Source organism: Aspergillus alliaceus (genome assembly GCF_009176365.1).
Source record: "Aspergillus alliaceus strain CBS 536.65 unplaced genomic scaffold BDW43scaffold_22, whole genome shotgun sequence".
NCBI lineage: Eukaryota > Fungi > Ascomycota > Eurotiomycetes > Eurotiales > Aspergillaceae > Aspergillus > Aspergillus alliaceus.
Genome location: NW_022474705.1, coordinates 97,421 through 124,686, shown reverse-complemented (window position 1 = coordinate 124,686; position 27,266 = coordinate 97,421). Strand labels below are relative to the sequence as shown.

The window sequence follows — 27,266 nt, the reverse complement described above, 5'->3', positions numbered from 1 at the left end:
TATATTGGGTATTCTTGATAATTTAGTGGGCAGAAACAATAATATCTTATACTAGGGCAAGAACGCTCATCTCAAATTTGTAGAGAAATTAGTACAAAGAAAACGTGAGAAAATGCTATCACGCCGAATACCTGAATCAAGGGTATATTCTCATTATAACACCATCACATAGTCTCACTGTCAACACAGTAGCAATAAAGATCACTTCTAATTCTGTTACCGCCATAGATCACCTCTGCTCTCGCGTTTCCATCCGCCACTGCTCTTCGGGCGCCCATCATCCACTGGAACAGCCAGGAACCCGCCAAAGCCATTGCCAACCAATACACTCTTCCTCGAATCGCCACCCCAAGAACGACTCAATTGAGCGTCGTGGAAACTGACCGGTCGAGTGGTACTATCTCGTCGGCCTCTTGTTGACGGTGGCTCATAAGGAGTAAAGTTCCATTCCAGTTCGTCCAAGCCCTTACTATACACGTTCAGCGGCTGTGACAGGATGCCCCCGGCAAATTGAGGGCCACTCTCTCCTCCACCGAACAGACGGGGTGGAGGGGCAAGCAGCAGTGCCTCAGGGAATCCCCCATCACGAACGTAAAGGTCGCGAAGAGCGGGAAGGGAGTTCGACGTCAACGATGAAACTAAGTAAGAGTAGTACGAGCCTGCTACCGGCGGCATACCGTGAGAGCCTGGTGGGGAGGATATCTCATAGTGCAACAGTTCCAGTGACCTAGAAGCTAACGGTGGCACTTTCTCTGGAGGAAATGACCGCGACACTTCCTGAATCACAGATAGCGCACGGAGTTCTGGTGCAGCAGAGAGGATCTGATGTAGAGTGGATGGAAGAACTCGGGTGGCAGACAAGGTCAATGATTGCAACGACGTTCGGTTTTCAGGTAGGGAGAAAAAGGCGGCAAGCCCGCTTGCCGTGACATTCGGGGTATCTCGAAGGGTAAGCCGCTCAACTGCAGGGAACGGGGGGAGGGTTTCAGATTGTATGAATGCGGAATCATCGAGCCAGGGAAGATCCTCCAACGTCAGGTCACGAAGGTTAGGAAAGGCGCCCAGCCCGAATCGGAGGATATGAGACTCGACTTGGAGCCCTGACAATTCTAGTATTTCCAGATTTCCCCAGAGGTGTGAGCCGGGCAACTGCGAGAAGGTACCCTCTGACCCATGACGATAGCTCATCCGACGAAGATCCGGACAACGGGCCATGATCTCCTGTTTTAGCGCGAGACACGAGGGGTCATCACTAAATAAGCCAACTGGTAAATCGACATAGCGGAGATTGGGCAACACGGAAATCGTTCGCGCAATTTCCGCTTTGCTCGCCTCGCGGGTCATATAAGGCATACGCAAGGAGCGCACCATGTTCCCCAAGCCCTGCGATTGCCGAACGGTCCGCATGAAGAGTGTGAGGCGAGCTTGAGGGGCGTCTTCGGGATCGCCATTTTTGTCGAAGAAGGAGCGGCGCTTCCGCTTTGCTGACAGCTTCACCTCGAGTTCGCAGTAGTGAACGGCATCGATACGGACATTGGAGTAGCTAATGATGAAGAACCCAAGTCAGCGATTGAAAGAGAGAAAGAAAAGCAGAGAAGCAATGCGCACAGTAGAGCGTCCGCATCCAGGGACCACCGCTTGCACACCGCAGCGCAGTGCGCGAGATCGCGCATGTCACAAAGCATACAGCCATCCTCCGTCATGGATTCCTCCGATGTATCATAGCTGTTGTCCTCGGCGTGCGGGCAAACGAAAGAGAAAATGCGGATTAGAACACGTCGCGGAAGCCTCTTGGTATAATCTTGGCCCATGACCGGCACTGGAGGAACAACAACGTCGCGGTTGGTGCGGAGATGCTCATAACTGACCGCATTCCCCGCACGGCCGGAACTTTTCGAACGCTTGCGAAGGCGGCTCAGAAAACCCATGGTGGTTGCTTAGGCGAAGGGAAAAGACATCGGATGAAACACTAAAGGCTTGAATTAAAAAATCAGAGGGAAAGGGAGGTTAGCAGTTAGAGAAATATTAAGATGGCGAGAATGAGGCTAAGCGAAAGAGGAAGATGAGAGATTGGAAGGAGGAAAAGAGATCCAAGTGGGGACGGGGAGAACCTCCACCAAATATTAAATGAAAAGAGCGAAATCAAAGCACAGCGCCAACACTGAACTAAAATGCCAATACATACTTTATTTGTATGCATGCGCCCGACGAATTCCCCAATTTAGAAATCTGGCGGCTGTTTCCTCTGACCTCTCTTCTTTTCGATTTGTCCCTTCTATCCTCCTGGAGGAGGGGCGTGGAAGTAAATCCCTGCAGCGGAGGGTCAATCATGTCAGCCTTCCAAAGAAGATTGGGAAGAGTGATAGGTGCATGGTTACTGTGATGCTTATTTTTATCAACCACCCAAGAAGCGAAGTCACTACGTAGGGTGAAAACGCATTGCCAAGACAGGGGAAGAGAGACACAGAAGTCGGTGGTTGGTTGAATCAAGTGGAGATGGAACTTGGTGTAATTGAAGGGTTGAGTGGAAAGTGTTGTGATTCGATTCCGCCAATTGCTTCCTCCACGGCTAATCCGTTTCCAGAGATAAGTGCCTGTCAAAAGGTGAGTTTCATTCGTTTCTTATCAGGACAAAGAAAACCTCCTGTTTACTACCGAAACCACTATGGTTCGATTCCTGTCTCACTCCATACAACTCGTTCCATCATCAACCAGTTCCCGGTAATAAGGCAACATGGCAGCGAAGGGATCCAACATTCCCATCTTGAAAAGAAACATGAAACTTCGTTCTCATTTCTCATGGATTTAATTAGACTCGATCCTGAACCGACGTGTGCCCCATAATTCCAAAAGTCCGTTGCACCGCGGATTACTAACTGACCGAGGCTAATAATACTCTAGTGTTTGATCATCAAACCAAGGTGGTAGTATTACTGTATTACATCTGCTTCAACCCAATCAGATCCTCATTTGTTCTTGGAGTAATTTAAAATCCAATACCCTAAGACGCTCTATCGTCTATGTTGTGGCCCCAAGTTCATTTAATTTCGTGTTTAAATCCGGCATCACTTCAGACCCTTGGATTGTCCGCGCAATCGCCTATGAATAGTTCGCAGATCTTCCTATCATATGTTAATGAAATATTCATCACGCTCGTGTCCAATTCTATTTTTTTTTTACCTTTCTTTGACCAGCTTCGTTGGCATTCATATAGCGGATCTATACTAGAAGTGGACTGATGCGTTTCCAAAGTACATTAGTACATTAGTGCTCGTAATTTATATATATTGAGCGGAGAGTGGGCCATGTCCATCTCACACGCATACACATACTAGTATACTACTAGGAGTATGCCCTAGTTACTTTTACCAAATGAGAACCGTCAAGTGATTATCTTTGAACAATCATCAAAGTCTTCAAACTTTCTTGCCCTTTACACTAGGCACTAGTTCATTAAGGGTATTTCAGGACCAGGTATGCCCAGTCCGACACCTGCTCTCGCCTGAGTGACAAACCACGTGCAACCCCCCGACATAAGAAAAGATCCCAGTCCAAGTGCTGGGGCAACGCTGTCCCTTGAGGGCTTCACTTATATAACAAAATCCCAGATGAGGATTGCCATGGTCCATACCATACACTCTACTATGGTATGGTCTTGACATCGCGATGACATCATCCCTGGTTCCCGGCTTCTGGTGGCGTACCTACGTAGCAGTTCAATTCAGATCATGGTAGGATAGAATATCATAGACATTGATATATATATAAAGTGATAAAACCAAACCTTACCACCAATACTTTACTTGACCGCATGCTACTCAAACTACCTGCAGCTCGTGCCCCTTCAATCTGCCGGCCCTTAAGACCTCGAACCTTTCTTTCGAAGCAAATCCATACATCCAATCCCAATCACCGCAAATTCAACTACTACACAACCCCAAGAATGGCCGACGACGTCCCAGCCGGAGGCGACCCCCTCCCCAACCCCGTCTCCGGCACCACCAACGAAGCAAGCTGGAAACACCGCGCCCCCTACAAAATCCAAACAGACGAGGAATTCGGCCCCGTCAAATGGATCGGAAGGTGCCAATGCGGCCAGGTAGAGTACAAACTAAACCGGGAGAAACCATTGAAGTCTAAATACTGCCATTGTCGGGGGTGTCAGGTATTGCACGGTGCGTGATTAATTGGAAACTAGAGCATCGTTCTTGCTTTGCTCCGTGCCCGAGGGAAAAAAAAAAATTATATACTTGAGAAGTTACCGAGTACTAACTACCTAGCCCGATAAGGCGCCCCGTTCCAATGGGCCACTATATTCCACAAGGCCGACTTGACTTTCACCAAGGGCGCTGATGGCTTGGCGTTTTATTCTTCTACGGAAAAGTCGAGGGAGTATATGCTTCCGACTAAGGTGTCGTGCTCGTTCTGTCGCACGCCGATTATGGACGAGGGGAGGAATGTTTGTCTTTTGTTTCCTGCGGCTATTGATTATGGGGGGACGCATGAGGGGAGGGAGAGATGGATTCAGGCTTTTGAAGTAGGGTAGGTTTTTTATTTTTATTTATTTATTTTTATTTATTTTTTTTTTTTAAAAAAAGAAGCTTGGGATGTGTTCAAGAAACTAACTAGGCTTGTAGGTGTCATATTTTCTATAGTCGACGGGCAGTTGAGATTCCAGATGGGAAGCCGAAGTGGTCCGAGTTGGATGAGAGTAGTGAGCTTTTGGATGATTCGGGGAATCCGAAAAAGGGTAAATCATGAATGCTGAGTGTGTAGTTTCCCGAGCAAATGGGTAAAAATGAAATGAACATATTAGAGGATCTTGTATATTTCGATACTTCGTCGGCGGTAGTCAAAACAGCTACTTGTCTTTCTCTTGACCACGATCACCAATCGAGATCCACAACCACCTATCAGCGCTTCTCTGTACCTTTTTTTTTCAAGTCAGTAACGAGTACTTGACCCCTCCAAACCCACATAGGTCCCTAGATTCATGCCCCTGCATATGGAGACCCATCGGGGCCGGGGTTTAAGCGCCCGGACGCAAGTCGCCCAATTAGGGATGATGATATGCTACAACTTGCTGGGATAGAAAGTACCAACAGGAGAGCCCCGCTAAAAGGGCTGGCAATCAGACTGAAAAATGCATGTGGTCTTAAAATACCAGGGCCCGATGAGGCCCCGGATTCTGGGCTTCTGTATCTCAAATCCCTACCTTGTAATCTGTTTTTCATTATTCTAGATTAGGATAAAGAAAGGCTTCGTTATTATCTTGAATCATGCGTTTGCTTAATACGACACCGACTGAAACGGGCAACTTCATCATTGAGGAATTCTTCGGTGAGCCTCCGCCGTATGCGATCCTCTCGCATACATGGCATGAGATGGAGGTGACATTCCAGGATATAACAACCGGCGTGATCAATAAGAAAGGGTTCAAGAAGGTCAAAGATTGCTGTACCTTTGCTAGAGCCCACGGATACGGACATGCTTGGATAGACACCTGCTGTATCGATAAGACAAGTAGTGCGGAGCTGTCTGAATCCCTCAATTCGATGTATCGCTGGTATCAGGAAGCTGAAGTTTGCTATGCATACCTTGCAGATGTACCGTTGAAGCCTCTGGCAGAGAGTAGATGGTTCACGCGGGGATGGACCCTTCAAGAATTAATCGCTCCATCAAGTGTTATCTTTCTTGATCAAGAGTGGAATGAGCTGGGGACTAAGGAGAGCCTGAGAGATATCTTATCGGAGATCACTAGTATCCCTACTAGTATCTTGGCCGGGGATGATGATGTGGAGGTGGCTAGCGTTGCTCAACGGATGTCATGGGCTGCGAGGAGGGAGACGACAAGGGTCGAAGATCGAGCATATTGTCTGATGGGGATATTCGGAATTAATATGCCACCAATATATGGAGAAGGCAAGAATGCTTTTATTAGACTCCAGGAAGAAATCATGAAGGTGCTAGATGACCATAGTATCTTTGCCTGGAGATCGGAATCCGAAGAGGAGAATCACGGCGGGTTGTTAGCAACATCTCCTGATGCCTTTAGGGAATGTGCAAATATTGTCCCTTTCAATCCGTTCACAACAGTTGATGGACCATTGACCGTAAGCAGTAAGGGAATATATTTGGAGCTCCGATACATAGGGATAGGTCATCCAGGGCTAGGGCTTGCTATTCTGCATTGCACAGAGAGAAATATGGGGGAGGAAAATCGACTAATTGCAATTTACTTGCGAGATTCGTTCCTAACAATGCAACATTTTCAAAGGATACACTGCGAAAGATTCGAACGCCTTAATCTAGGAGATCTTAGACCATCACAATATCCTTTGAGGAGATTGTGTGTTCAACAACGCCGTCCGGCAAGCCGGATAATGATCAAAAGGCAGAAGACCAAAGATACCAGACTCATGATAGGTGATCTTCATCTACAGCTATTAGCAAACCCGCTTCAAGCCTGTTGCGATACAGAGATTAACTGGAAAAACGCAAATGGGATAAATGAAAATGGACAGGCACTTCTCACTCATGCATCAGAAAAGGGCCATGTCGACATGCTATGGCTGCTGCTAACTCGAAGTGACGTCCGTGCTGATGGAAGGGATCTCAGCGGCCACACACCATTATCGCGAGCCGCACAATTCGGGCAAGAAGCTATTGTGAAGATGCTACTGGCTAGGAATGATGTTGAGCCCGGACTGGGAGATAAGGACGGACGAAGTCCCCTTTCGTACGCAGCAGCAAATGGCCATTATGGGGTTGCAAAACTATTACTCCAGTCTGGCAAAGTCTACGCTGATTCGAAGGATACGTTTGGTCGTACTCCTCTGTCGTGGGCTGCGCAGAATGGTCATGAACTGCTGGTCAAGCTGCTGCTCGAAAAGGGAGCTGAAGTGGATTCCAAGGATAGACAGCGTGGCCGAACTCCACTTTCATGGGCTGCTGACAAAAACGATCATGACCGGGTAGTCGCACTACTGCTTGAGAATGGGGCTTTTATTGAGTCTAGAGATGATTACCATAAAACGCCATTATCTTGGGCTGCACGACAAGGCCGTTATGCAGTAGCCAAGTTGTTGCTTGAAAAAGGAGCTAATATAGAGACTCAGGACGAGGGATCTTGGACTCCACTATTGTGGGCTGCACGCAATGGGCGAAAATCAATAGTCAGTCTTTTGCTAGAGAATGGAGCTTCTATAGAGGCCAAGGATGACCAAAATCAAACACCTTTGGTACATGCCGCCGTGCGTGGGCATGAGGAAACGGTGAGGCTGCTTCTTGAAAAGGGAGCTGATACAGAGTCCTTGGACATCTATCATGAGACGCCACTTTTCCAAGCCGTAGGGAAGGGTCATGAGACAATAGTGAGGCTTTTGTTAGAGATGGGGGCTAACATCGAGTCGCGAAATAATCAACAGCGGACACCACTATTCCTGGCCATAATGGAAGATCATGAAGCAATAGTGAAGCTACTGCTTGAAAAGGGAGCTGATATGATGTGTCAGGACAATTCTCGTCTGACGCCACTGTCCTTGGCTATGAGGAAGGATCATGATGAGATGGCGAATCTACTACAGGATATGGCGCGCAAAGATATCGATAATGGACCAAGAACATGAGAGCTTTTACTCCTTTTCATGTCTTGATATAAGAAAAAGATTGAATATATGTATATGTATATGTATATATATTATTTGGAAATTTGATTTTTCTGGCTCAGAACCCTTCAGAGTCTGAAAATATCTATATGTGACGTGATCTTGAAAGCCGCACTAAGCTCCGAAACAGACACTACTTGATTACTGGCAGCTCCGGAAAGTTCCTCAGTAGCTACAACAGAATCCTGACAATGTCGAGGTTTTGAATGGGTCTTCGAGACTTGAAGTCTAATAGCCCTCTTCTCGGTTAATTATATTTTGAGGAAAGGTTTGCTAAGGCAACTACGAAAGGCTGAGGTAGTGACTAAATTATATTCACATCCTAGGGCACCAGAGAAGCTACGCTGGACGCAGAGTATATGAAGCTTCTTAGCTGGCCAGGAACAGAAATTAGCCACGGGCCATATTTACTGTGATCACCATGCCAGCAAGCTGGGCACGGGACTCATCACGCGGCCCGGGGACATGACTTCAGAAATGGGACGGATGGAGGGCTTCTTACTGCAAATTTTTGACGTTTCACCGCAGTCACAAACTAGATCGCCCTCCTCGATAGTGTTCCTCGCGTAATACATTCTTATTGCAACATTAACTTGTACGTACGCGAAATAGCTGCATCTCAATGCCAGTGACACACCCATACAACGGCAGCACACAGCACGACCAAACTATTCGACCGGTGGTTGCAGTTTCTCATCAGGATGTACATTACAAAACGAAACCAAGGGTTCAAGGATTAAGGTCACCTGCTTATTTATATACATCAAAGGTGGTATTTCGTCTGACGTCCGATTATACTACTAGGGCATCTCCGCACTGTACTACAGAGTGCGTAATCTCATTGGTCGGTCGAAATTTATTGAAGAAATATATTAGAATGCGGCCTACCTAACCATCGAACGTAAACCACTAGGGTAGAAACCAACTGTAGTTGTTCAGCTGGAAGGCAATCTTTAAGAAATATAACCGCACGGCAAGATGTAAGATGATATCCGGAGCAAAATCAAAGACATGCATGAGACTATTTGCATCCCGTCCGGAGTCATACCGGCTTGGGATAAGGGGACGGCCATCAGTTGACCAATCCCGACCCTGTTTTCCAGCCCACATGATAGCCTTGATGGCCTTGATTGCATGGTCTCAATCGAAACCAAGCGAGTAGTGATTTACTGACGACTATTGGAGAAAGTCCCCGGCTTGATTTTGCTCGATGTCACCCTCTTTTGGTCAGCTTCCCTTCTCTTGTGGGCACAGGGATGAGGGTGAAGAATGTGACAGCTGCACATCGAGCATTTAAGAGGCCATTGCTCCCCGGCTAACAATAAAAGATGAATCACCGAGTCTGGATATGCTATTGTAGGTACACGACTTATTTTTGATTTAAGAGTTCGTCTCACATTGCAGTGTAAACTTCGTGATGCGGCTCCAAAGCAGGTATATTCTCAGCATCGTCTGGGCCGCCAGCGAAACAGTAGCCGTCACTCAGATTACTGATAGCCAAATGGCAAGCTTTCTTAATGACGGGGCTCTGGAACTTGCAGATCGCTATGCTCCCATGTGGTTCTTTGGCCAAGCTCTTAACCACCCCCCCTGTTACCCAACATGGGCTTTTGGAGGTTCTCCCTCTTCAAGCGATGTGTATGACAGCAACCACAAGACCCCTGCTGCAGCACAATGTGAGTATCCAGATGTTGGATGCGGATGTCGCAAGCCTGGAGTGGCCATTCATAATGCGGGACCAGAGTTTCCAATCTACTACACTTTCAAACGATGCAAGGAGACCGAAGTGCGCGTGGTGTATAATTTGTTTTATGAGAAGGATGGCGCCAAGGTGATTGGAGTTATCGACACTGGTCATGGCTAGTTAGTGCCACATCTCACTCTACTATCTTGGATATCTACTTACGTCTAAAGTGACTGGGAGAGAGTGATTGTTATCCACTCTCGAGATGCTAGCAATATGTGGGCACCATCACGAGCTCTGCTCTCCTCCCATAGCGGTTACCACAATTTAGCTTGGGGGAATATTCAGAATACTCTCACGACCGAGGAGATTCGAGCTGGAGCTGCCAATGACCCAAATGGGGTCCGCAACAATGATCATCCTAAGGTGTATGTCTCTTGGTCGAAACACGCCCACTTCGATACCCGCAATACAGGCTGGAATGACCCGGTCAGTCAGTCGACGGATAATGCGTTCCGCAGCAACGATTGGTGGCATTACGTCGACAAGAAATACTATGTAAGTGTTTTTAAAGTACTATTCATTATCTTAACCTGCCTGTTCTAATGCTGACAAGTACAGATCTTATCAGATAACTCCACAAACGCCGGTAAGGCTTTGGGCAGTGTTGATTGGGGCAGTGCCACTAGCAATCCCCCTTATGTGCAGGCAGATGTTTGCTCAGCTTAAAATCCTTGAATATGTGGTCGCTTGCGGTTTTACGGACACGCATCCGGTCATATCTAAGTAGAAATATACTATTGTATTAAGAAACCCAATCATATCGGAAGCGATTGAGATTAATCAGACGCAAAATTAACTAAATGACGTCGACGGAAATTGTCCCCACCATCGGACGGATTTATTTACTCAGTGCGGCGACTCCTCAACCACGTCTCCAAGAAGCGATCAAAAGCAGACTCACTGCTCGGAGACAGAGCAGACACTATCTTTCAGGTACGTCTCCGCCCTCGCCGCATATTCACGATTGAACTGCTACGACACTCGGATTAGCGCTCCTCCCCCGACTTTGTATCCTTTACCACTCAACCAACCTTTCAAGCCCGCTCTTTCAACATTCCACTAATCTAGCACTGACCTGCTATCTTAACAGAGAAATTACAGGCAGACCATACTGTGAAATCCGAAACAAGATGTCCTGGTTTCAGAAAACGTTCAGCCTCACGCCGCAGTCCCGCGGCTCATACCTAATCACCGACGAAGTTACAGACCAACTTCCCGAGATCAAGAACTACAAAGTCGGCATTCTTCACCTGTTCATCAAACACACAAGCTGCGCCCTCTCTTTGAACGAGAACTGGGATGACGATGTGCAGGAGGATATGAGTGATGCGCTAGAACGAATTGTGCCTTATGATCGTGATGGAAGTCTTTATCGCCATTCTGCGGAGGGAGAAGATGATATGCCGGTATTTACAACCTTTGCCTTTGGAAATTGGCTATGCCCAAATGAAGAAAAATGTCGTTCGAGAGACTTGTGCTAATTGTTCGATAGGCACATGTTAAATCCGCTTTGATTGGAGCTTCTGTTAGCATCCCTATTTCTAATGGGAGGCTGGCCACAGGTACGTGGCAGGGGATTTGGTATTTGGAGTTCAGGGCTCGTAAGCATTCGAGAAATGTTGTCGCTACTATTCAGGGTGAGAAGAAGGAGTGACTCGATGTGGATGCTGGGGGTAACTTATGATTATATGATGACATGTACATGTTGTTGGAGGTCTCGAAAGGGTGCAGTCGTGTAGGTGTTACAGAGCTCGATAAATAATCGGACTTATGTAGTCGGCGGGGGTCATTCCTTCCCAACCTCCATCGCGGAATCATTGTGATGGCGAGAGATGTGGTTCAACAAATCGTACCTATCCTCTTCACGGACCCTTTCCGAACACCAGAAGAATTTTTGAGTACTTGTCACAATTCCATCCCCCATGCCTAAAGATGGTTCAGGAGCCACGGTCATCAGGCATTATCAATTGATATGAAAACATTTTATTCTAACTTATTCATCGGTACAATCTGTACAACACCCGACCAAAGGCAAAAGGGAGGGCAAAGAAACAAACAATCATCAACGCCAAAACGATGCTCTACCGCTGTTCCAGACCACCCTCGGTAACACGCTGAGTCTCGTTCACCTCCGCGGCATCGCCAGTGGGTTTAAGAGGGTAGCTAGTAGCGGGGAGGGACTCAAGGTAAGCACGGTGCTGCTCGTGAGCCTAGAACAATATTAGTCCTTCAAACAAGCCTCTAAAACAAAGAATGATAGATGTGGTCTTACAAAAGGAAGTCCACAGTAACCGCAGGTAGCAATCTCGGGCTTGTCTGTGTTAATATAGATTCTGGGGTGACCCAGAGGACCGCCACCGCCGTCACAGCTGACAACCTTCTTCTTCGTCCAGCGGACAGGCTGCTTGTGGATGAGTTCAATGGCGGCATAGGGTTGGGGCTGGATTTGATAGACGTTAGTAAATGATCCGTCATGAATCGATATTGTCATGTTTCCATATTTCCGCATGCTGATCCCAATCACCAACAAAAGAACATTCAATTGCAATCTCTAAGATACCGACATACCTGCATCTCCATGATAGTCTGCTCGAAACGAGGTCCGGTCATAGCCTTCTCCCTTGGCTGCTGGCTGGCAGCCCAGGTCCTGGCGCGGTTGGGGGCCTGAAGTTGGCGGTTGCGCTCGCCGGCCTCAACGCTCTCCTTCAATGGCGCATCCCAGGAACCCATGGCGTCAACAGGGGTAGCATTGGTGGCAGACACATTGGGCTTGGGTGGATGCGGGGCGTTCGGGTCGTTGGCTTGGATGAAGTTCTCGGAGAGGCGAGGCACGGTGGTGGTGTAGCTGGCCCGGGCAGCAACGCGGGGAGTCCAGGCGGCAGAGAAAGCCGCGATGCGGCTTCGAGCCAACGGCAGCATATTGAGCAATCGAGTCCCTAGGACTTTGTGCAGAGGTCAAATGTAGATGACGGGTGAAGCGGAGGTGAGAAGTCGGCTTCAAAGGGAGAGGTTTGCGGGAGCTCTCGCGCCGCTTGAGCAGCCAATCGGCGTCTCTCCTGCGGCTGCTGACTCCAGTTCTGCCGCTTGCCAATTTCTTCCGCTTTTGGCTCATGTTTTTTTGACTCGCTCTCTTTTATAACTATACTTACACATATAGATTGGACACTACTTCAGACGTCTTCCGGTCATTTTTTACTATCACATTCCTATCATGGCCGGCTCACCTGCATCTGGCTCCAAGCCAGAGAAGACAATGTCTTCACGTCTTCTTACAATGAAAGTATGTCGCATGCGCCCGGTTACTTTACAGAAAGCCATCGTCATATGAAACCTAAGGAAATGTAAACTAACTGGTTCAAAGTTCATGCAACGATCTGCCGCTACGGCTGCCGCTAAAGAATCCTCTCAACAGCCTTCCGCTGGAGATTCAAATACCTCCACCCCAAAACGCCCCAGAGTCGCTCCCGGTGAACACTCTCAAAGCCCCGCTGGTACACCTTCAAATGATCTTGAGGCCATTTCGGCTGCTCTTGCGGAGGAGGAAGAGAAACGCCGTGAGGCAATCTTACGCCAGGCAGCGGAATCAGGTGAAACAGAATGGGTGCTTAATTTTAGTCAAGAAAATGCTGTGAACCAATATGCACCGCCGCCCTTCATCGTGGCTGATGATTCTCTCGACGCGGATAATGATGAGGACTTAGCTTATGGAGGAAGACAGGCCTATGGAAACTTCAAGCGGAAGAAGAATACTGTGGTTCGTTCGCACCCTGGATCTGCGGGACTAATCAACTTGCTGACCTTCATAGAAACGTGATGCGGGCGGTAATGAGCCTGATGCCAGTGAAGACGAGGCTGAAGACGGGGATGACGTCGACTCGATGATCAACAAAGCCAAGGCGGCTTCGAAACAGCATTCGAAGGTCAAGCTCTCGCAACTAACAAGCATTTCTGGTGGGCGTCAAGGCACCGTTGGAGGAAATAAGTCACAGAAGAAACGCAAACACAAATAAATTATTTGGCCTCAGAACTCTTGTCCCCTTCAGAGCATAAGCGACATTGCCGATGGGCCTCATGGCTCTACCCAAATCCAAAAAGCGTGCGACATCTTTATCAGCATGCGTACCGCCGACTTCCTTGGAGCAAAGCACGAGGAGAAATCAAGCCGTATATCTCTTGTACTCCCTTCTTCAGCTCTCGCCTGATCCTTGCTCCCAAAAGTGCACGAATCGAACCGCATCTCCCAGAACCCGGTATTATCTACCCCGACATCTGAAGCACCACTTTGTATATGAGGACCCTACTTCTGCGTCAGGCGTAGCCTCAAGCAAAATCCGACATTGAAAGCCAGCGACTTAGATGGAGAGGTCTTCGAATCACGAACCGAAGACTTTCTTACAGTTTGCTTTTTGGTTGCCGTTGCTGAAGGGCTTGTGTTTGTCGGTGGCTCTGCTGTCCTCGGATGAGAGACTTGGCATCCAATCTATATAGGCCTTGTCTAAAGATAGAGACGAGTGCTTACCACAGAGTCCTTAGGCCTCGAACTAAGTAAATGGAATCTAATATGATGTATGAATAGAATTGAGCAGACGAGGTCACTCGGTTGCAGCAGTCAGCCACCGGGATCTTGCATTTCACTGTTACTGACCTGCATTAGTTAATAATAAAACGCTATTTATTGGAAACTATTCTTCCTGTTGTGAGGGAAGGATACCTTGCCTATTCAATCCTGTTTCTGTTTTGATAATTTTGATAACGGGAGAGTGCTACCATTTTTCCCTAGGTCATTCCTTTTCGATCAGCTTGAATAATGAATTGATTCTTACTGTTAGTACTAAGTTCCTTGAATTTAAGTAGGGTTTTGAGATAATTGGAGGGTAAATATAACTAGAAAGGCTTTTTCTGCATGCTCTTGCACGTAAAATCGTCCGTTCAACTTGCTTGTTTCTCTTTCTTTCCCCTACCTTATTTTGGATTCACTTATAACGCATCCTACGTGGATATTTAGGGTGCGGTGTCTTAATATAACCCTTTGAACTTTGACGTTGTCTAGATTTTCCACATAACTCTGCTCTCATATCGGGATAACACGGCATGTTATACTTTTCTTGTCTTGTCCATTTTCTTTTCTTCCTCACCTGGCAGGTCCAAACTCTCAAGCAAGAGAAGAAATGGAATGTAACCTGTGTAAAGTTTTTATAACCACCAGATTCCCAATCGAGCTAAACCGTACGTCAAGCACCAACTAATCTACTAGCTAGGCATCATTTACCAGGTGGACGGACATTATTCCTATTACTGTCAAGTTGGAACGGTGCCAGAGATCTCATACACACAGGACCAATGAATAGTCACCTAGTGGCGGATTTGATATTGCGGTCATACCCTCCTTCCAAATGCTGCTACTATCACTGTGAACGTTACATTATATCATCCTCAGCTCACAATGAGACAACTCAGGTGGTGGTAAATTGAATTCTACGTAGTACTGTGTTCCTTGATACAATATTTGGTGAGTATCAACTCTTTAAACCGAGCAAGGGTGCTGATTTTAGTAGAAGGAAAGTTTCCGGTATTAGCCCTAGCATGATATAAACCCTATCGCCATCGAACGTTACTAGTATGCTTCCCAAGCATTGCGGACCTGATAACCAAATCCAGCTCTCCCATGCTCCCCCCAAAATCCATCAGTCCCTGACTTCTGGTAGACTTGACATGACTTGACATCTTGCCTATGGCCCGGTGATGGATGTTTTCTCTGTATCTACCCAAGTGGATATCCTCGTCTATGCTCTGCTCATCCAGGGCTGTGGAAACTTACATTATTGATAGAGTCATCTCTTCAAAAGACGCTGGTGAGAGGCTATATCGAGATACCGTCTTCCTACACTATAAAGGATAACAACTTCAACTATTTCCGTTTAACGATTCAAACATCCAGCCATGTATGGGCTCAACACCCAACACCATGGCCAGGGTGCAATCTGCCGCACATCATCGAACTGGGAGCAAAGGACACCTATGTTCCTGGTGCATCTGGTTTTAGTGAGTTCAATGGCATACATGACTTCCATTCTAGGAATCCGGCCACCAAGCCTATCATTCGAGAGCGGGTCAAGCATCGGGAACTAAACAAGGCCTCCCTCCCGCAGAAGAGAGATATGGGTACAGTCTTCCGAAGACTGCGTCGCGTACACATTCATTGTGTGCCTTATTAAGATGGATAAAAACAAGTCCATCTACATGACCGCTTTAGTAGGGTACGGTCTACCTGGAAGATTCATTTTCCACCCTACGAGGACAAAATTATGTTCAAGCAGCAGCTTAGCTGCTGTGGCATGCGTTTCCAGGGGTAGCTGACTTTCGATACGTTCTCCTTTTGTCGCCGCTTCAACCAGCTCTATCGGGTTCTTTGATTAGCTGTCCAGCGGGAGCACGGATTTCTACCATAGTTAATCTTACACGTCGCACACCCTAGGTCAGGCGAGGGGCAAACTAATAATCTCGGTAGGATTGCTTTGGTGCGTAACCTACATTTTCTCTGGCATTGGAGATACGTCCCACTGCTACTAGAGAGTCAGACGGGCAGGCACACCATTACAACAGCACAAGCAGGAAAGAAAAGCGACCTCAGAAAGCCGCCCCACTCTTGACCTACAAGGCACTAGCAGTAAGCAGAGTTTGGGCTATTGAGTCTGTGACTACGGAACCCTACCTTTTTCCGGGCAATAGCAAGAATCAGGGTTAAAAGCGGAAGAAATATCTTTTTAGCACACCACAGAACGGTGTGTACGGGGGATGCCAAAATGCCGGACGCCCCCACGATGGGGGATATAGAAGTGAAAGACGTCCCCCATAACCGGGAAGATCTTCCCTCTCTGCTTAAAAGTTTATCAGAAGCAAATGCAATACTACCAATGACGAAGAGTATGAGGACACATTGGAGAACTAACTAGGTTAGATTTTGATGCAACGATGGTTACTCGAATGGAAATATGGAATAGGATATGCAACAGAACTCGCCGTTGGATGTTGTGGCAGCCAGAAATCTTCATATGATTGCGGGGCGAAAAGGACTAATCAAACCCTTTTACCTCAATGAGTGGCTTCGATGTATATTCGATACCCATATATGTAGGCATTCTGCACATATGATAGCTAGGTCAGACACAACTATCATAATATATGTATTGGTTTTACGTTCTCCAGTGAGGCATTCTACTGGTGGGTTTTGTGGGTCTCACAACCACCCTTGATTTTCAGAACAGTTGTATCAACGTCTTCTGGGTACTTCTCTAGGTATTGCTCTACCAGCGCGAGTGTATTGTATTTAGGGAGCTCGTAAGATCCCCCGTATTCCAACGAGCACTGTGGGTCATAGGAATTAGTTGCCGTGGATAAAAGGGGCCATCGTACAATACTTCCATTGATATAGCCTCAAGGGCTTGTGCCAGAGACAATGGTATCGCTCACCATATCAAGCCTATTAGACCAAAGCCAACAGGGTCTACTTCCTTTACAAGAATCTCGGCAATCTTTGTCCAGTGGTGAAACTTTAAAATCGGTGCAATTTGGGGTGTTGGGTTTTGATACCATGTCGAAGGTCAAGTCCTCTTTTGGACCCAAAGAAACCGCCCCCATTTACTTAGTGAGAACTCCTCATATTGCTTAGTCGATATTTCAAAAGTCCCGGATGTTTCTATTCCGAGGGCTTATAAAAGATTTATAATCAGAGAGTAAGAAATAAGCGCATTTAGGAGAGTGAGGGGAAGCACCTTATAAATCATAAATCTCACCTCGCCTGCTCGCCACACGATATCTAATAACTACCGTTCTCTTAAATGAAGGCTTCAGAGGCATCCAACAAAAATTGACCCTTTGCGTGCAGGGTGAGCTGAAACTCGACTCTGTGCTCCCCATTGAGAGCACCACTGATCATCATGGCGACCATCACCGAACACTACGTCGTCTATGCGGACAACAAAAGGATTCACTACCTAGCGGCGGGCCCAGTTTATGGACCACTGGTTCTCTTCATTCATGGCTGGCCTGGAACAGCAATCACCTGGAAGGCGCAAATTGATGCCTTCGCGTCCGTGGGCTTCCGTGCGATTGCGCCTGATATGCCAGGATACGGGAAATCGACCGCCCGCCGTGTGGTCGATGACTACAGCCAAGAGGCCCTTGTGGATGGTATGATGGCTTTGCTAGCCGATACGGGCCGCAATGCAGCGATCTGGGTTGGTCATGACTGGGGCGCGGGCGTAACATCCTCCGTCGCGACACAGCACCCCGAGGCCATTAAAGCACTGGTGAATCTCTGTGTGCCATTCCACACCATCGAGCGCGGCTGGTCGGGCTTCCTCCCCCTTGTAAATCGCGATTACTACCCAGCAGACAAATATGAATTCGGCCAGTGGGACTATATGAAGAACTACGAGGAAAACTTCGAAAAGACCATCGAATGGTTTGATAAGGATGTTGCGGGCTTCTGCAAAGCCGGTTTGCAACCAAGCAAGCCTCCAGCTAGCCGTGTTGATCCGGTCATGGCCTCCGTGCGCAAGAATGGCGGATGGTTGGGTGGGATTCCGAAGCCACCGAGTGTGGACGTGACAGGGCCTCCGGCGCTCCCTGAGGATGTCTTCGACTCTTTTGTTCGAGATATGCAGAATACCGGGTTCTGGCCGGGTTCTGCATATTACCTCCATCATGCGCGCAATGCGGAATACAATGGGAAGCGTGAGGGGAAGCTGAGCCAGCCAGTCTTGTTTATCCATGCCGCGCGGGATTTGGTGTGTGAGACCAAAACATCGCGCCTCATAGAGCCAATGAGAGATTCGTGTAGGAATTTGACGGAGTGCACGATTGAAGCTGGACACTTTGTGCACTATGAAAAGCCAGAGGAGGTACAAGCTGCCATTTTCAGATTCATTGTTGAAGAGCTCCCGACGGAGTGGCCTGGTTTCTGGACTGCCGGGTACACTAAGAAGATATCGGTTGTGTAAGCTATGATACACTAGGGTCTCCTATGAGATTGAAAGCGGGATGCTTAATGGAAGAGTTCAGTAGCCTTCCATTGTGTGCCTATATCTTTTACTGGTCACTTGGTGAGCTCGACAGATCCAAGGCTTAACATACATGGACGGATGAGAGATGAGCTATATGTGTTAGAGTCGAGGATGCTGAAAATATATCTTAATTTCAGACTCACTCTATGAATAAACTCGGTAGTTGCCTTTCCACCATTAAAGCATTAGACTGCATGGATTCTGCAGCCCTAAGAACGCTGAGTTCAGTAGTATATACCCATTCACTATAGTCTCTATTGTAGTTCCTATTGATTAGTCAAAATTAATACAGTGTCAGGGCCATAGATCTACACCTATTTACACTCATAAATGTGCTCGGTGTACCACTTATGTACCTACCTCAATGCTCATTCATCTTCTTCCAGCATTCCCTATATTCGAATCTGCCTCGTTGATCATCTCAATATCCGCAGTCCCTACAGGCTCATTATGCCCTTGGGAATCCAATACTCAGGACTAATCTGGTGATACCCAAACATCCGACGTGGCATGTGAGGAACAATATCATTGGAAGGTGAAACACGGAAATTGGCGCCTTGTGCCGAGACATACTCAGTAAACTCCTTGTTACCTACACGAGGCGCTCCATAGTTATACTATATCAATGCCATTAACACCACACTATGAACCCACAAGCTGATCTCGTATGTCAAATCGGATAGAGATAATGGAAATGCTTCACTAACCAATTCAACCTTAAGCCCCGAATTCCGTAAAACAGCAGCCGCAATAGTGCCCATCGCACCACCGAAACTATGGCCCGTCACAGCAACCTTGAATCCAAATTATGCCTTCATGGTCTTCTGCACACCGTCCTTTGTAGCAGCAGCTATGGCCTTCCATGATTTAAAAAAGCCGGTGTGCACTTTGCACCCGTCACAGGTATCATCGACGTCGTCCTTCGCGAATCGGACGTTGGCAACCCAGGTTTCTATCGATCTGGTTCCCCGGAAGGAGAGAACATTCTGCTTGTTTGTTTTATCGACGGCAAGGACCCCGGCCACGTTGCCAAAAGATTCGGAGCTGTTGTGGTCCATACCTCAGCTCAGGTTTGTTTACGGACTCTGCGCCGCTCAGGCAAGTAAGGCGACGTACTCTTCGAACTCTGTCAGGGTCTTAGTATTCGAGGAATTGGTGTTATCTGAGCAGTATGCTGCAGCCGCGTATTGTGCGTATAGGGTGGGCTGTTGTAGGAACTGCGGCAAGACCTCTATTTCCATTATTAGGCTGTGTATATCTCCCTCTGATCTCAGTATTCCACTCACCTCGAGGTATCATCTGAACCGGAGAAGAAGAGGCAGCAATGCCCAGCCCTACACAGGCCTTGATAGTGCATCGCGCAGGTATTACAAAATAAACAATATATCCAACACCAGCCTATAAAGGAAAAGAAAGAAGGCGACATGGGGGAGAAGACGCCCCCTCGAAAGCCACAAAGCCCCTTTCATCGGGAGGCACTCAGACCTGCTGGTTCTCTTATTCACTTATCTCAAGCCTATCCACAGAACCTGTCAAACAATCTAATATATCTATCTAGACAGGGCCCAGGCGGCACCCACCGAACCAAACTACCGTAACCCCCACACCAAGGGTTCAGACTCCCCAGCGGTATTCCGGAGGGATACTACTTACATCTCCCATACGCAAAGAGACCTCGCAGCACACTCAGTCAATAAAACTCAAACAATATAAAAAACAACCAAGTCAATACAGCAGTAGAGGTCAGCAGCTGAGAGTACAGGACACTAAAGGCGAACGAAATAAGAACCCATGCTCAAAGCCATGAGTTAGGATTCCTTGCGCAAAAAAGCGCCCAATTTAGAAACTAACTCACCCATGTCACCACGTCAAGTGTATAATCCCCACCGCTATTCATGGGTTCTCTGGTGGAGTCTACTATCTGTACCCTAACGACTGGTGAACAGGGCGTCCAGGGTCCTAGCGACGGTGTCTTTTAGCTTGTTTTGTCTTTAGATGGTCCTTTCTTCAATGCTCCGTTCCAGAGAATGTATTTAGCGCTTATTACTAGGATATCTTTATTCTCTAGTGGTCTTGTAGTTGGCGTTAGGATGATTTCTGAATCGTTGAAGAACGGTTATACTGCCGATATTTCCCCCTTCGGAAAGATTCCGTTTCACTCTATTTTAACGAGACCTGGCGTGGATTTGGGGGAATAGGGTCTAGGTATTTCTTTTCCCTCGAGGTTGGATTCGGGGGGGGGGGTTTTCTTTCTCACTTTTGTGGGTAGATTATGGGGTTTTGGGGTTTTGGGCTTTTATCATGTGGTGTGGTGACAGTAGTCTCCTTGAGAGATTTGATTTAGTCTATGTTGGTGTTATTGCAGAATAGGAGGTAATGGATTAGACTAGATAAACTAGAATAGACTATCTATTACCATGATTCCTGCAGGGGGTTGTGGGTTTCAATTTTGTGTAATTCGTTATCTAATGCTCAGTGCATCTGATTTTATTTTACTTGGTGTTAGAGGAAAGGATGGATCATTATCGGAAAAATACAACAGAGAAAATTCCGCTCCTAGAAACGCCGGCCAATAATAAAGCTCATCATGTCTTTGAAGAAACCACAATCAACGGGGCGCAACAAAATTGTTGTTTATCAACGCACGTATGCACGCACCCGCACGCTGGGCTGGACCTTACTGTCCTCCGTTCTCGGTGGGATCTCCGGTATAGTCGGCCATGCCTTCGTCCTGCGTTTCATTGTCACCTGCAAGGACCTTAGTCCGGGGGATCTGACCATCAGGCAGTGGTGTGCCCGGGGTCGCAGCAACGACGTTGTCGTTCTCGTCCACGAATTCGAAGTTATACCGAGACAGCAGGTGAGGGATAGCCGACAGTTGCGGGCCATAACGAGCAGTGTTGTCGTACAGTTCGAACAGCGGCACGGCAAGAAGCTTCATGTTCTTCGGGACAGAGAGGACCTCTAAAAGAAGAGAGAATTAGACCTGTCTAGAGGTAAACGCATAGGGATAAAACTTGAGACTCACTCTTCTTAGGCAGCTGAATGAAGTACAGCTTCTTGCACTCCTTTGGTCGGGTGACATGACCAGGCAAGAAGGGGTACATGAAAGTCTCGAAATTCGGCCGCCACCATTGCGCAAGTGTGTCGCCGATCTCCCAGTCCTCGTTGACGCCTTCTCCTGAGAACTGCGATCCAACAGGCGCAAGACGCTCGTTTAGTCTCTTCTTGAAACCCTCTACCTCATCATCTTCGAAATGAAGGTAGTCGCCGGGACTAAGTGGGTGATCAGTTTTTGCTTCCTTGTGGTATGTGATATCCGCAGGTCACGGTAGTCGATGTAGCAAGGCAACAACACGTACAGCTTGAAAAAGGCATTGGCGATCTGCAGCATCAGCACGTGAGGGTGGTTATGTTCGTGGCAAACAAGAACACCTTCGCAAGTCCGTCTCATGCCATGTTGCTCGTAGTGCTCCTCTAGACGCTTTAGACGGGCCAGGACTGAGGGGTCCTCCTCCGGTTGCGTTTCCTTGGTACCGAATGTGTAGTTGGAAAGGGGGTATAAACGAATTGTTTGGGGCTGCTGAGCGGAGAAGTCTTTAGGAACCATCGGTCTGTAAGCAGTATAAATATCAGTAACGGCCGATGACAAAAGAAGCCTCAGCTAGGCCTGAGGGATGAAGCAGAAGACATACGGACGAGAGCTTTGCATTGACGGCGCTGTAGTAGTTGACATTCTGCCAACTATTTGATTTCAGTATTGGAAAACGCAATATGCTTGCAGGCTTATTTTCCAACGACCCAGGAGCTGAACAAATTTAGATACTATTGCGCTTTGTCGCAAGTTGGATGCGGCGGAGGTCACTCCGGAGCACTGACGGTAGCTTTGTTATGTTATGGTCTCGCCCCGCGAAAATATTCCACCGCCCCGAAGGAGGAGAAGGCACCTATTTACACCTCATGTTCAACGCAAACATGCAAATACTTAATTACATCTACGTCTAGTTTGCATCCTTCTATACGATAACAAGGTATCTGTACTTTCCTTGCATGATACATATTATTTGGATGGTGGCCGGGATGTTCATCAAGTAGGGAAAAAGAAAATATCAAATCCAAGACGGATTGTTTGCTCTCTAAACGGATCTATCTACTTCATGCCTCCGATAACCCCAAACCGCCACCCACCCCAACACCCATGCCTTCAATGCTGAATCTATGCGGAGTGATCATGTTTGAGAGAAAGAAAAAGAAATAACAACCAGATCTTGAAATCCGCTCTTACAGCTTGGCATCGAAGTCCTCATATTCGCTTAAGTCCGTCACTGGGCTAGGGCCAGCGCTAACAGCAAGACGTGCCTTGAACTCAGGGACATTAGTGATGTAGGTTGGGTGCTTCTTTCCGCCGTACGTCTCAACACCGTTTGTTACGGATCCTTCTTGGTCTGACTCAAGACCAAGCTGCTTCAGATGCAAGGCAATGTTTTGTTCGGCCTGCTCGAGAACCGGCTTCATTTGCTCCTCGGACAGATTCACCTCAGAACCAAGGAATACCTTAAGAGCGGTCAAGATCTGGTCTTCATTGCCAGCTGAGACATCAAGCTTTTCAACTGCGATCTTCAAGTGATCATTATCGAAAGCGAGCCCGGCAGACTCCAACTGTTTGGTAAGAAGCGATAATAACTTCTGCTTGTTTGGCTCTGTTGTATCCGTACCTCCTTGAGCTTTCAGATGGACAGAAAGTTTACCCCGCGTGGGTGATTCAGGGTTTATAAACTCTTCGTAAAATTGGACAAGGTCGGATTTGCTCAGAGACCGGACGTTGGCAGCGTCGGATTCGTTCTGCAGGAAGTCGAAATACTCAGAACCAACATGAGTCCAGAAACGAGTGGTCTCAGAACCCAGATTTTTGAGCTTCTCTAGACGCTTATTGATGACACTCCGTTTGTGGCCTTCGAATTCTTCATCGGACATCTCCTCTAGGGACTTGCCAAAGCTGCTCAGAAATGCGTTGATTCTGGACTCCAAGTACTGAGAAGTGCGCTCGCTCTGGATAATGACTCGGTACCCGATCGTCGTGGCAGAATAACGTGCACCGCTCCAAACCACGTACCCAAGCTGCTCTTTGCTTCGAAGTTGGTCGAATGCAGGCTCGTCCGTCATTTGAGCAAATACCAACAGTTTCGCCCGGAGAGCGTCGTCCGTGATGTTCCCAACAAACAGGTAATATTCTATGCAGTGATTGACATTCGCCGGATCCTTGAGTGTCCGCTCGTAGATATAGTCGGACCCAGGAGGGATGATCACGTTACGCCTCACATGCCACTGAGACTGGGGCAGAGGGCGGCTCTTAAGAATGGTCTCCACAGAATCTGTCATTCGAAGAGCATCCTCTTTATACACGTTACCATGTGCTAACACCTCGATATGGTTCTGGCGGAGCAGTTGGGGGAAGAAGCAGGAGATATCCTCGGGCTCAATATGCTCCAGCTCGGCAGCATATTGCTCGTTGAGCCATGCTTTCTCGGCAGTCAGATACCGGGTGTAGTCGCCAACCTGATAGAATGGCTGCTGATACTCTGCGTTCTTATATCCTCGCGACAAACGTTCCTTGATGACATGGAACCGGTCCGGATTGACGACCAGATCCCGCATGCTAGTGAGCAACTTGTCTAGAAGCACTGCCATTTTGTCGTTGTATCCTCCCACCGACACATCAAGCCCAAAGATACTCGCAGAGAGGTGATAATCCAATCCTGCAAGTTCTGCATCGTAGGAGTATTCCACCAACGCATCTCTGACGAGCTCGCAATAGAACTTCGACTTCACAAGGTTTGCAGGAGTGGCCCACACCAGTGGATTCCGGAGAGTGACATGGAGAGTGGCCTTAGGCACCCAAAACCGGTCATCCTTCTTGAACCAGAGTCGGACATGATCGTCATGGCGAATGAGCTTCGGGGTCTTTGCTGGCTCCGACACTTCCTTTTTCTCCACAGAGAGTCGAGTGGGGACGAATTCGTTCTTATGAGGCATATGTAGATCAGAGAGTCTGGTTTCAGGGGTACTGCCCAAGGCTCTTTGAATCTCAGCCAAGAAGTCTTTAGGAACATCCTCAACCTTATATTCCGTGCCGTACCACTTCTCCTTGAGGTTCCAATCTCCCGGATAGTCTTGAGCAACGACAATCATTCTGAAATTATCAGCCCGCAAGTATGACAGTGCCTTCTTGATTAACTCCGGGTTGTAGCTTCTCAAGAGCGAGCCGCTGAGCAACCATTCTCGGGGTAGTGGCTTCTGCATAACGCTACTCAAGCGACTGGTAAATCTACTAGCAGGCGTCTTCTGTTTGAACCGAAACTCGACTTCGGCGAGGTTCTTCATTTCCTCAAAGATCCACTGCTCAGGCTCCCGTTCCTTAATCAAGGCGATATACTCAAACACCGCCTTCGCGACTTCACGATACTGCCGTAAACCTTCCTTTGTCAACCGAATCGAGACGGTAAAGAAGGCAGACCCGGGGCAAATGGGCATGACACCAGCAGATAGGCCGTTTGCCCAGCCCTTTGCCTTCACATAAGCCAGGATACTGCCGGGTCCCTCGTGGCCAATCAGGTGACTGATATATCGGCTTGGTTGGGACTCATACATAAACTCCTCATCTAGAAAGGGGAAGTAGATGTCGAGAGAACGAGTGTCCATCACAGGCTTGGCAAAGACCTGTTTACACATATCGCCGGCTAACCAAGGCTGAACGTCGTCCCAACGGTTTTGTGGCAGATCTTTATTCTTTACACCAGCAAAGAGATCCCCAACCCATTGTTCCATTTCATCCAATGATTCACGCCCCAAAACTACCAACTTCATCCGATTGGATGAGTAATGCTTCTCATAAAACTTGATGAATTCATCGCGAACATTCAGCCCGCGGTTTTGTGGATCCTCCTTTAACGTCTGCAGGTTTCCGGTAGAGAAATGGTGGTAGGGATGTGCAGGATTGGAGAGCGACTTGTTCAGCTGCATCAAGCGCCACAAGTCGCTCTGGAGGTTCTTCTTGTTCTCAGAATCCACCGCCCTCAACTCGCGGTCCAACGTCGACTCTAGGAAAAGCGGCGACACGAAAAACTGCGCGAAGCGATCAAGCGCGCCATATAGAGGAGACGATTCACTACTAAGCTGCGATTCAGAGCCATCCGTCTGCTCACTAGTGGCTTTCCCGCTCGTCGGGGTGGATTTGCCACTCGACGACCCGTCACTCGACTCCGAGGTAGCAGAAACTTCAAAGAAATAGTTTGTCTCTGTGGCAGCAGTGTAAGCGTTGGACGAGCCAGAATGGGATGCTAAATATTGGTTGTATGCGTTTTCCTTCGGATACTATGTTTATGACACAAGTTAGTAACTGGGCGGGCGAATACGCCTAGCATGATCTAACCTACCTTTTCTGTTCCCATGAAGAGCAAATGTTCAACAGCATGAGCCATTCCTGGCATATCATCTGCGTCTGAGAAATTCCCTACATTGACATTGACGGCCGCGCTGGCCTTATCTGTATCAGGGTCATGCACAAGAAGGGCCTCCAACTTATTTGGAAGGCGAATAACGCGATACGACCGATCATCCAGCTCCGGCTTCTCTAAATGCTCCGTGGTTCGTTCTATCGAGGCCATGGTTGTGGTTCGGGTAGAGAATGGGGCACGAAACGACACAGAATGAGAGTTGTCGTCGGTGCGCACGCGAGACCACCAACAAGAGCGCTGTAAGAAGTACCGTGGGGAAATCGGTGGAGGGGCGATCGACGCAAGGGCACCGGAATTTGCAATGGAGCGATAAGCTGGAGAAAAAAGTGAGGGTCTCCTGGCGTTGCACAAGCGGAGAGCTGCAGAGGACGAGGACCTTGGAGACATGCAGAGAACGGGATTATCGTCAGAAGCCGCTCGAGCTGCCGGCGAACCGAACTTATGAATGTGGCCACCGGGTCAATGCGGCCCACGTCGGTTAGGAAAAGATGTATTTTCACGTAAAGAAACCACACAAGGAAACTTGAATTATGTGCAGGGAATATCAAATACAAAGAAGAGATTGGGAGAAAAAATGGAAACAATCACGACACATTAAATGATAATCATTGGATGATGATTAATGGCAAGGCGGTGAGGAAATGAAGATTACTCTCAGATTTCCAGGCGGTGAGTACTATTCTTCCCCACAATCGTGCATTTATCTCCAGACTATATATACTAAGGGTTAGTCGGAGTATCTTTGGAGTGAACGCTTCTTCTTGAATACTAGGTATACTTGCACCGTGATCCATTGGGTATTGTCAAGGGGATTCTCAAAGAATAACATACAGACTCACTAAACACCTAACAATAACAGGCTCTCTCTTAGAAGGTTAGAACGTGCATGAATCTGCAGGTAGCCAGGCGGTGTATTTTCTACCGTTCATGCTCTTGTTTAGGCTGATATGACTTATTTACACCTGTTAGGCAAAACATTCGCTTTTCCACAATAGGAATTATAGCTAGGTAAGATTGCCCCTTACCTACCGGTTTCTATAGCTGAATAGAAGGAGTATCCTGTATCTCCATGCCGAGCAGTCACGTCAAACTTTTTTCTTTTAGAAAAAATAACGAATGATGACTCCTTTACGTAGGAAAGGGAAAGCTCAAACCCTTGAACCTGTCCTTTGAATGTACCCGAAAGGGCGTAGTACTGATTTATATTGAATATATTCCCCACATTCGGAAGCTTCGTCCGCTCGGAAACCTCATCCGATGAGGCATATGGACT

General features: G+C 47.6%; 10 protein-coding genes across 10 annotated transcripts; 5 read left to right on the top strand and 5 right to left on the bottom strand.

The window, feature by feature from the left end:
• Nucleotides 1–19: 19 nt before the first annotated feature.
• Nucleotides 20–2,332, bottom strand: BDW43DRAFT_86903 (F-box domain protein). Its single transcript, XM_032050620.1, has 2 exons — nt 1,609–2,332; nt 20–1,543 (listed from the first exon to the last, which is right to left on the bottom strand). Exons 1-2 carry the CDS (start codon nt 1,926–1,928, stop codon nt 217–219), a joined length of 1,647 nt encoding a protein of 548 aa, XP_031900242.1. The 5' UTR covers nt 1,929–2,332; the 3' UTR covers nt 20–216.
• Nucleotides 2,333–2,668: 336 nt separating this feature from the next.
• BDW43DRAFT_276204 (uncharacterized protein) lies at nt 2,669–3,356 on the top strand. Its single transcript, XM_032041932.1, has 2 exons — nt 2,669–2,852; nt 2,902–3,356. Exon 2 carries the CDS (start codon nt 3,021–3,023, stop codon nt 3,237–3,239), a length of 219 nt encoding a protein of 72 aa, XP_031900241.1. The 5' UTR covers nt 2,669–2,852; nt 2,902–3,020; the 3' UTR covers nt 3,240–3,356.
• A 587-nt stretch (nt 3,357–3,943) lies between these two features.
• On the top strand, nt 3,944–4,761 carry BDW43DRAFT_311120 (GFA family protein; the record flags this gene model as incomplete). The annotated part of the gene is made up of 3 exons (XM_032047118.1): nt 3,944–4,175; nt 4,290–4,542; nt 4,638–4,761. 3 exons carry the CDS (start codon nt 3,944–3,946, stop codon nt 4,759–4,761), a joined length of 609 nt encoding a protein of 202 aa, XP_031900240.1.
• A 4,250-nt stretch (nt 4,762–9,011) lies between these two features.
• Nucleotides 9,012–10,234, top strand: BDW43DRAFT_86866 (uncharacterized protein). The gene is made up of 3 exons (XM_032050619.1): nt 9,012–9,530; nt 9,582–9,909; nt 9,973–10,234. The coding sequence occupies exons 1-3, from the start codon at nt 9,085–9,087 to the stop codon at nt 10,078–10,080; spliced, it is 882 nt and encodes a 293-aa protein (XP_031900239.1). The 5' UTR covers nt 9,012–9,084; the 3' UTR covers nt 10,081–10,234.
• A 1,261-nt stretch (nt 10,235–11,495) lies between these two features.
• BDW43DRAFT_300278 (zinc-finger domain-containing protein) lies at nt 11,496–12,333 on the bottom strand (the record flags this gene model as incomplete). The annotated part of the gene is made up of 3 exons (XM_032044865.1): nt 11,496–11,624; nt 11,687–11,854; nt 11,983–12,333. 3 exons carry the CDS (start codon nt 12,331–12,333, stop codon nt 11,496–11,498), a joined length of 648 nt encoding a protein of 215 aa, XP_031900238.1.
• A 241-nt stretch (nt 12,334–12,574) lies between these two features.
• Nucleotides 12,575–13,454, top strand: BDW43DRAFT_86850 (uncharacterized protein). Its single transcript, XM_032050618.1, has 3 exons — nt 12,575–12,694; nt 12,776–13,168; nt 13,221–13,454. Exons 1-3 carry the CDS (start codon nt 12,626–12,628, stop codon nt 13,422–13,424), a joined length of 666 nt encoding a protein of 221 aa, XP_031900237.1. The 5' UTR covers nt 12,575–12,625; the 3' UTR covers nt 13,425–13,454.
• Nucleotides 13,455–17,214: 3,760 nt separating this feature from the next.
• On the top strand, nt 17,215–18,675 carry BDW43DRAFT_276195 (alpha/beta fold hydrolase). The gene has a single exon (XM_032041931.1). The coding sequence runs from the start codon at nt 17,352–17,354 to the stop codon at nt 18,414–18,416; it is 1,065 nt and encodes a 354-aa protein (XP_031900236.1). The 5' UTR covers nt 17,215–17,351; the 3' UTR covers nt 18,417–18,675.
• Nucleotides 18,676–18,851: 176 nt separating this feature from the next.
• BDW43DRAFT_300275 (lipase family protein) lies at nt 18,852–19,720 on the bottom strand (the record flags this gene model as incomplete). The annotated part of the gene is made up of 5 exons (XM_032044864.1): nt 18,852–18,916; nt 18,958–19,096; nt 19,187–19,273; nt 19,310–19,523; nt 19,596–19,720. The coding sequence occupies 5 exons, from the start codon at nt 19,718–19,720 to the stop codon at nt 18,852–18,854; spliced, it is 630 nt and encodes a 209-aa protein (XP_031900235.1).
• A 1,180-nt stretch (nt 19,721–20,900) lies between these two features.
• BDW43DRAFT_276194 (cleavage and polyadenylation specificity factor subunit 5) lies at nt 20,901–22,321 on the bottom strand. The gene is made up of 4 exons (XM_032041930.1): nt 22,175–22,321; nt 21,842–22,093; nt 21,508–21,755; nt 20,901–21,443 (listed from the first exon to the last, which is right to left on the bottom strand). The coding sequence occupies exons 1-4, from the start codon at nt 22,213–22,215 to the stop codon at nt 21,157–21,159; spliced, it is 828 nt and encodes a 275-aa protein (XP_031900234.1). The 5' UTR covers nt 22,216–22,321; the 3' UTR covers nt 20,901–21,156.
• Nucleotides 22,322–22,477: 156 nt separating this feature from the next.
• BDW43DRAFT_276189 (a-pheromone processing metallopeptidase Ste23) lies at nt 22,478–27,012 on the bottom strand. The gene is made up of 4 exons (XM_032041929.1): nt 26,731–27,012; nt 25,915–26,662; nt 22,941–25,852; nt 22,478–22,886 (listed from the first exon to the last, which is right to left on the bottom strand). Exons 2-4 carry the CDS (start codon nt 26,378–26,380, stop codon nt 22,761–22,763), a joined length of 3,504 nt encoding a protein of 1,167 aa, XP_031900233.1. The 5' UTR covers nt 26,381–26,662; nt 26,731–27,012; the 3' UTR covers nt 22,478–22,760.
• Between the last annotated feature and the right edge of the window lie 254 nt (nt 27,013–27,266).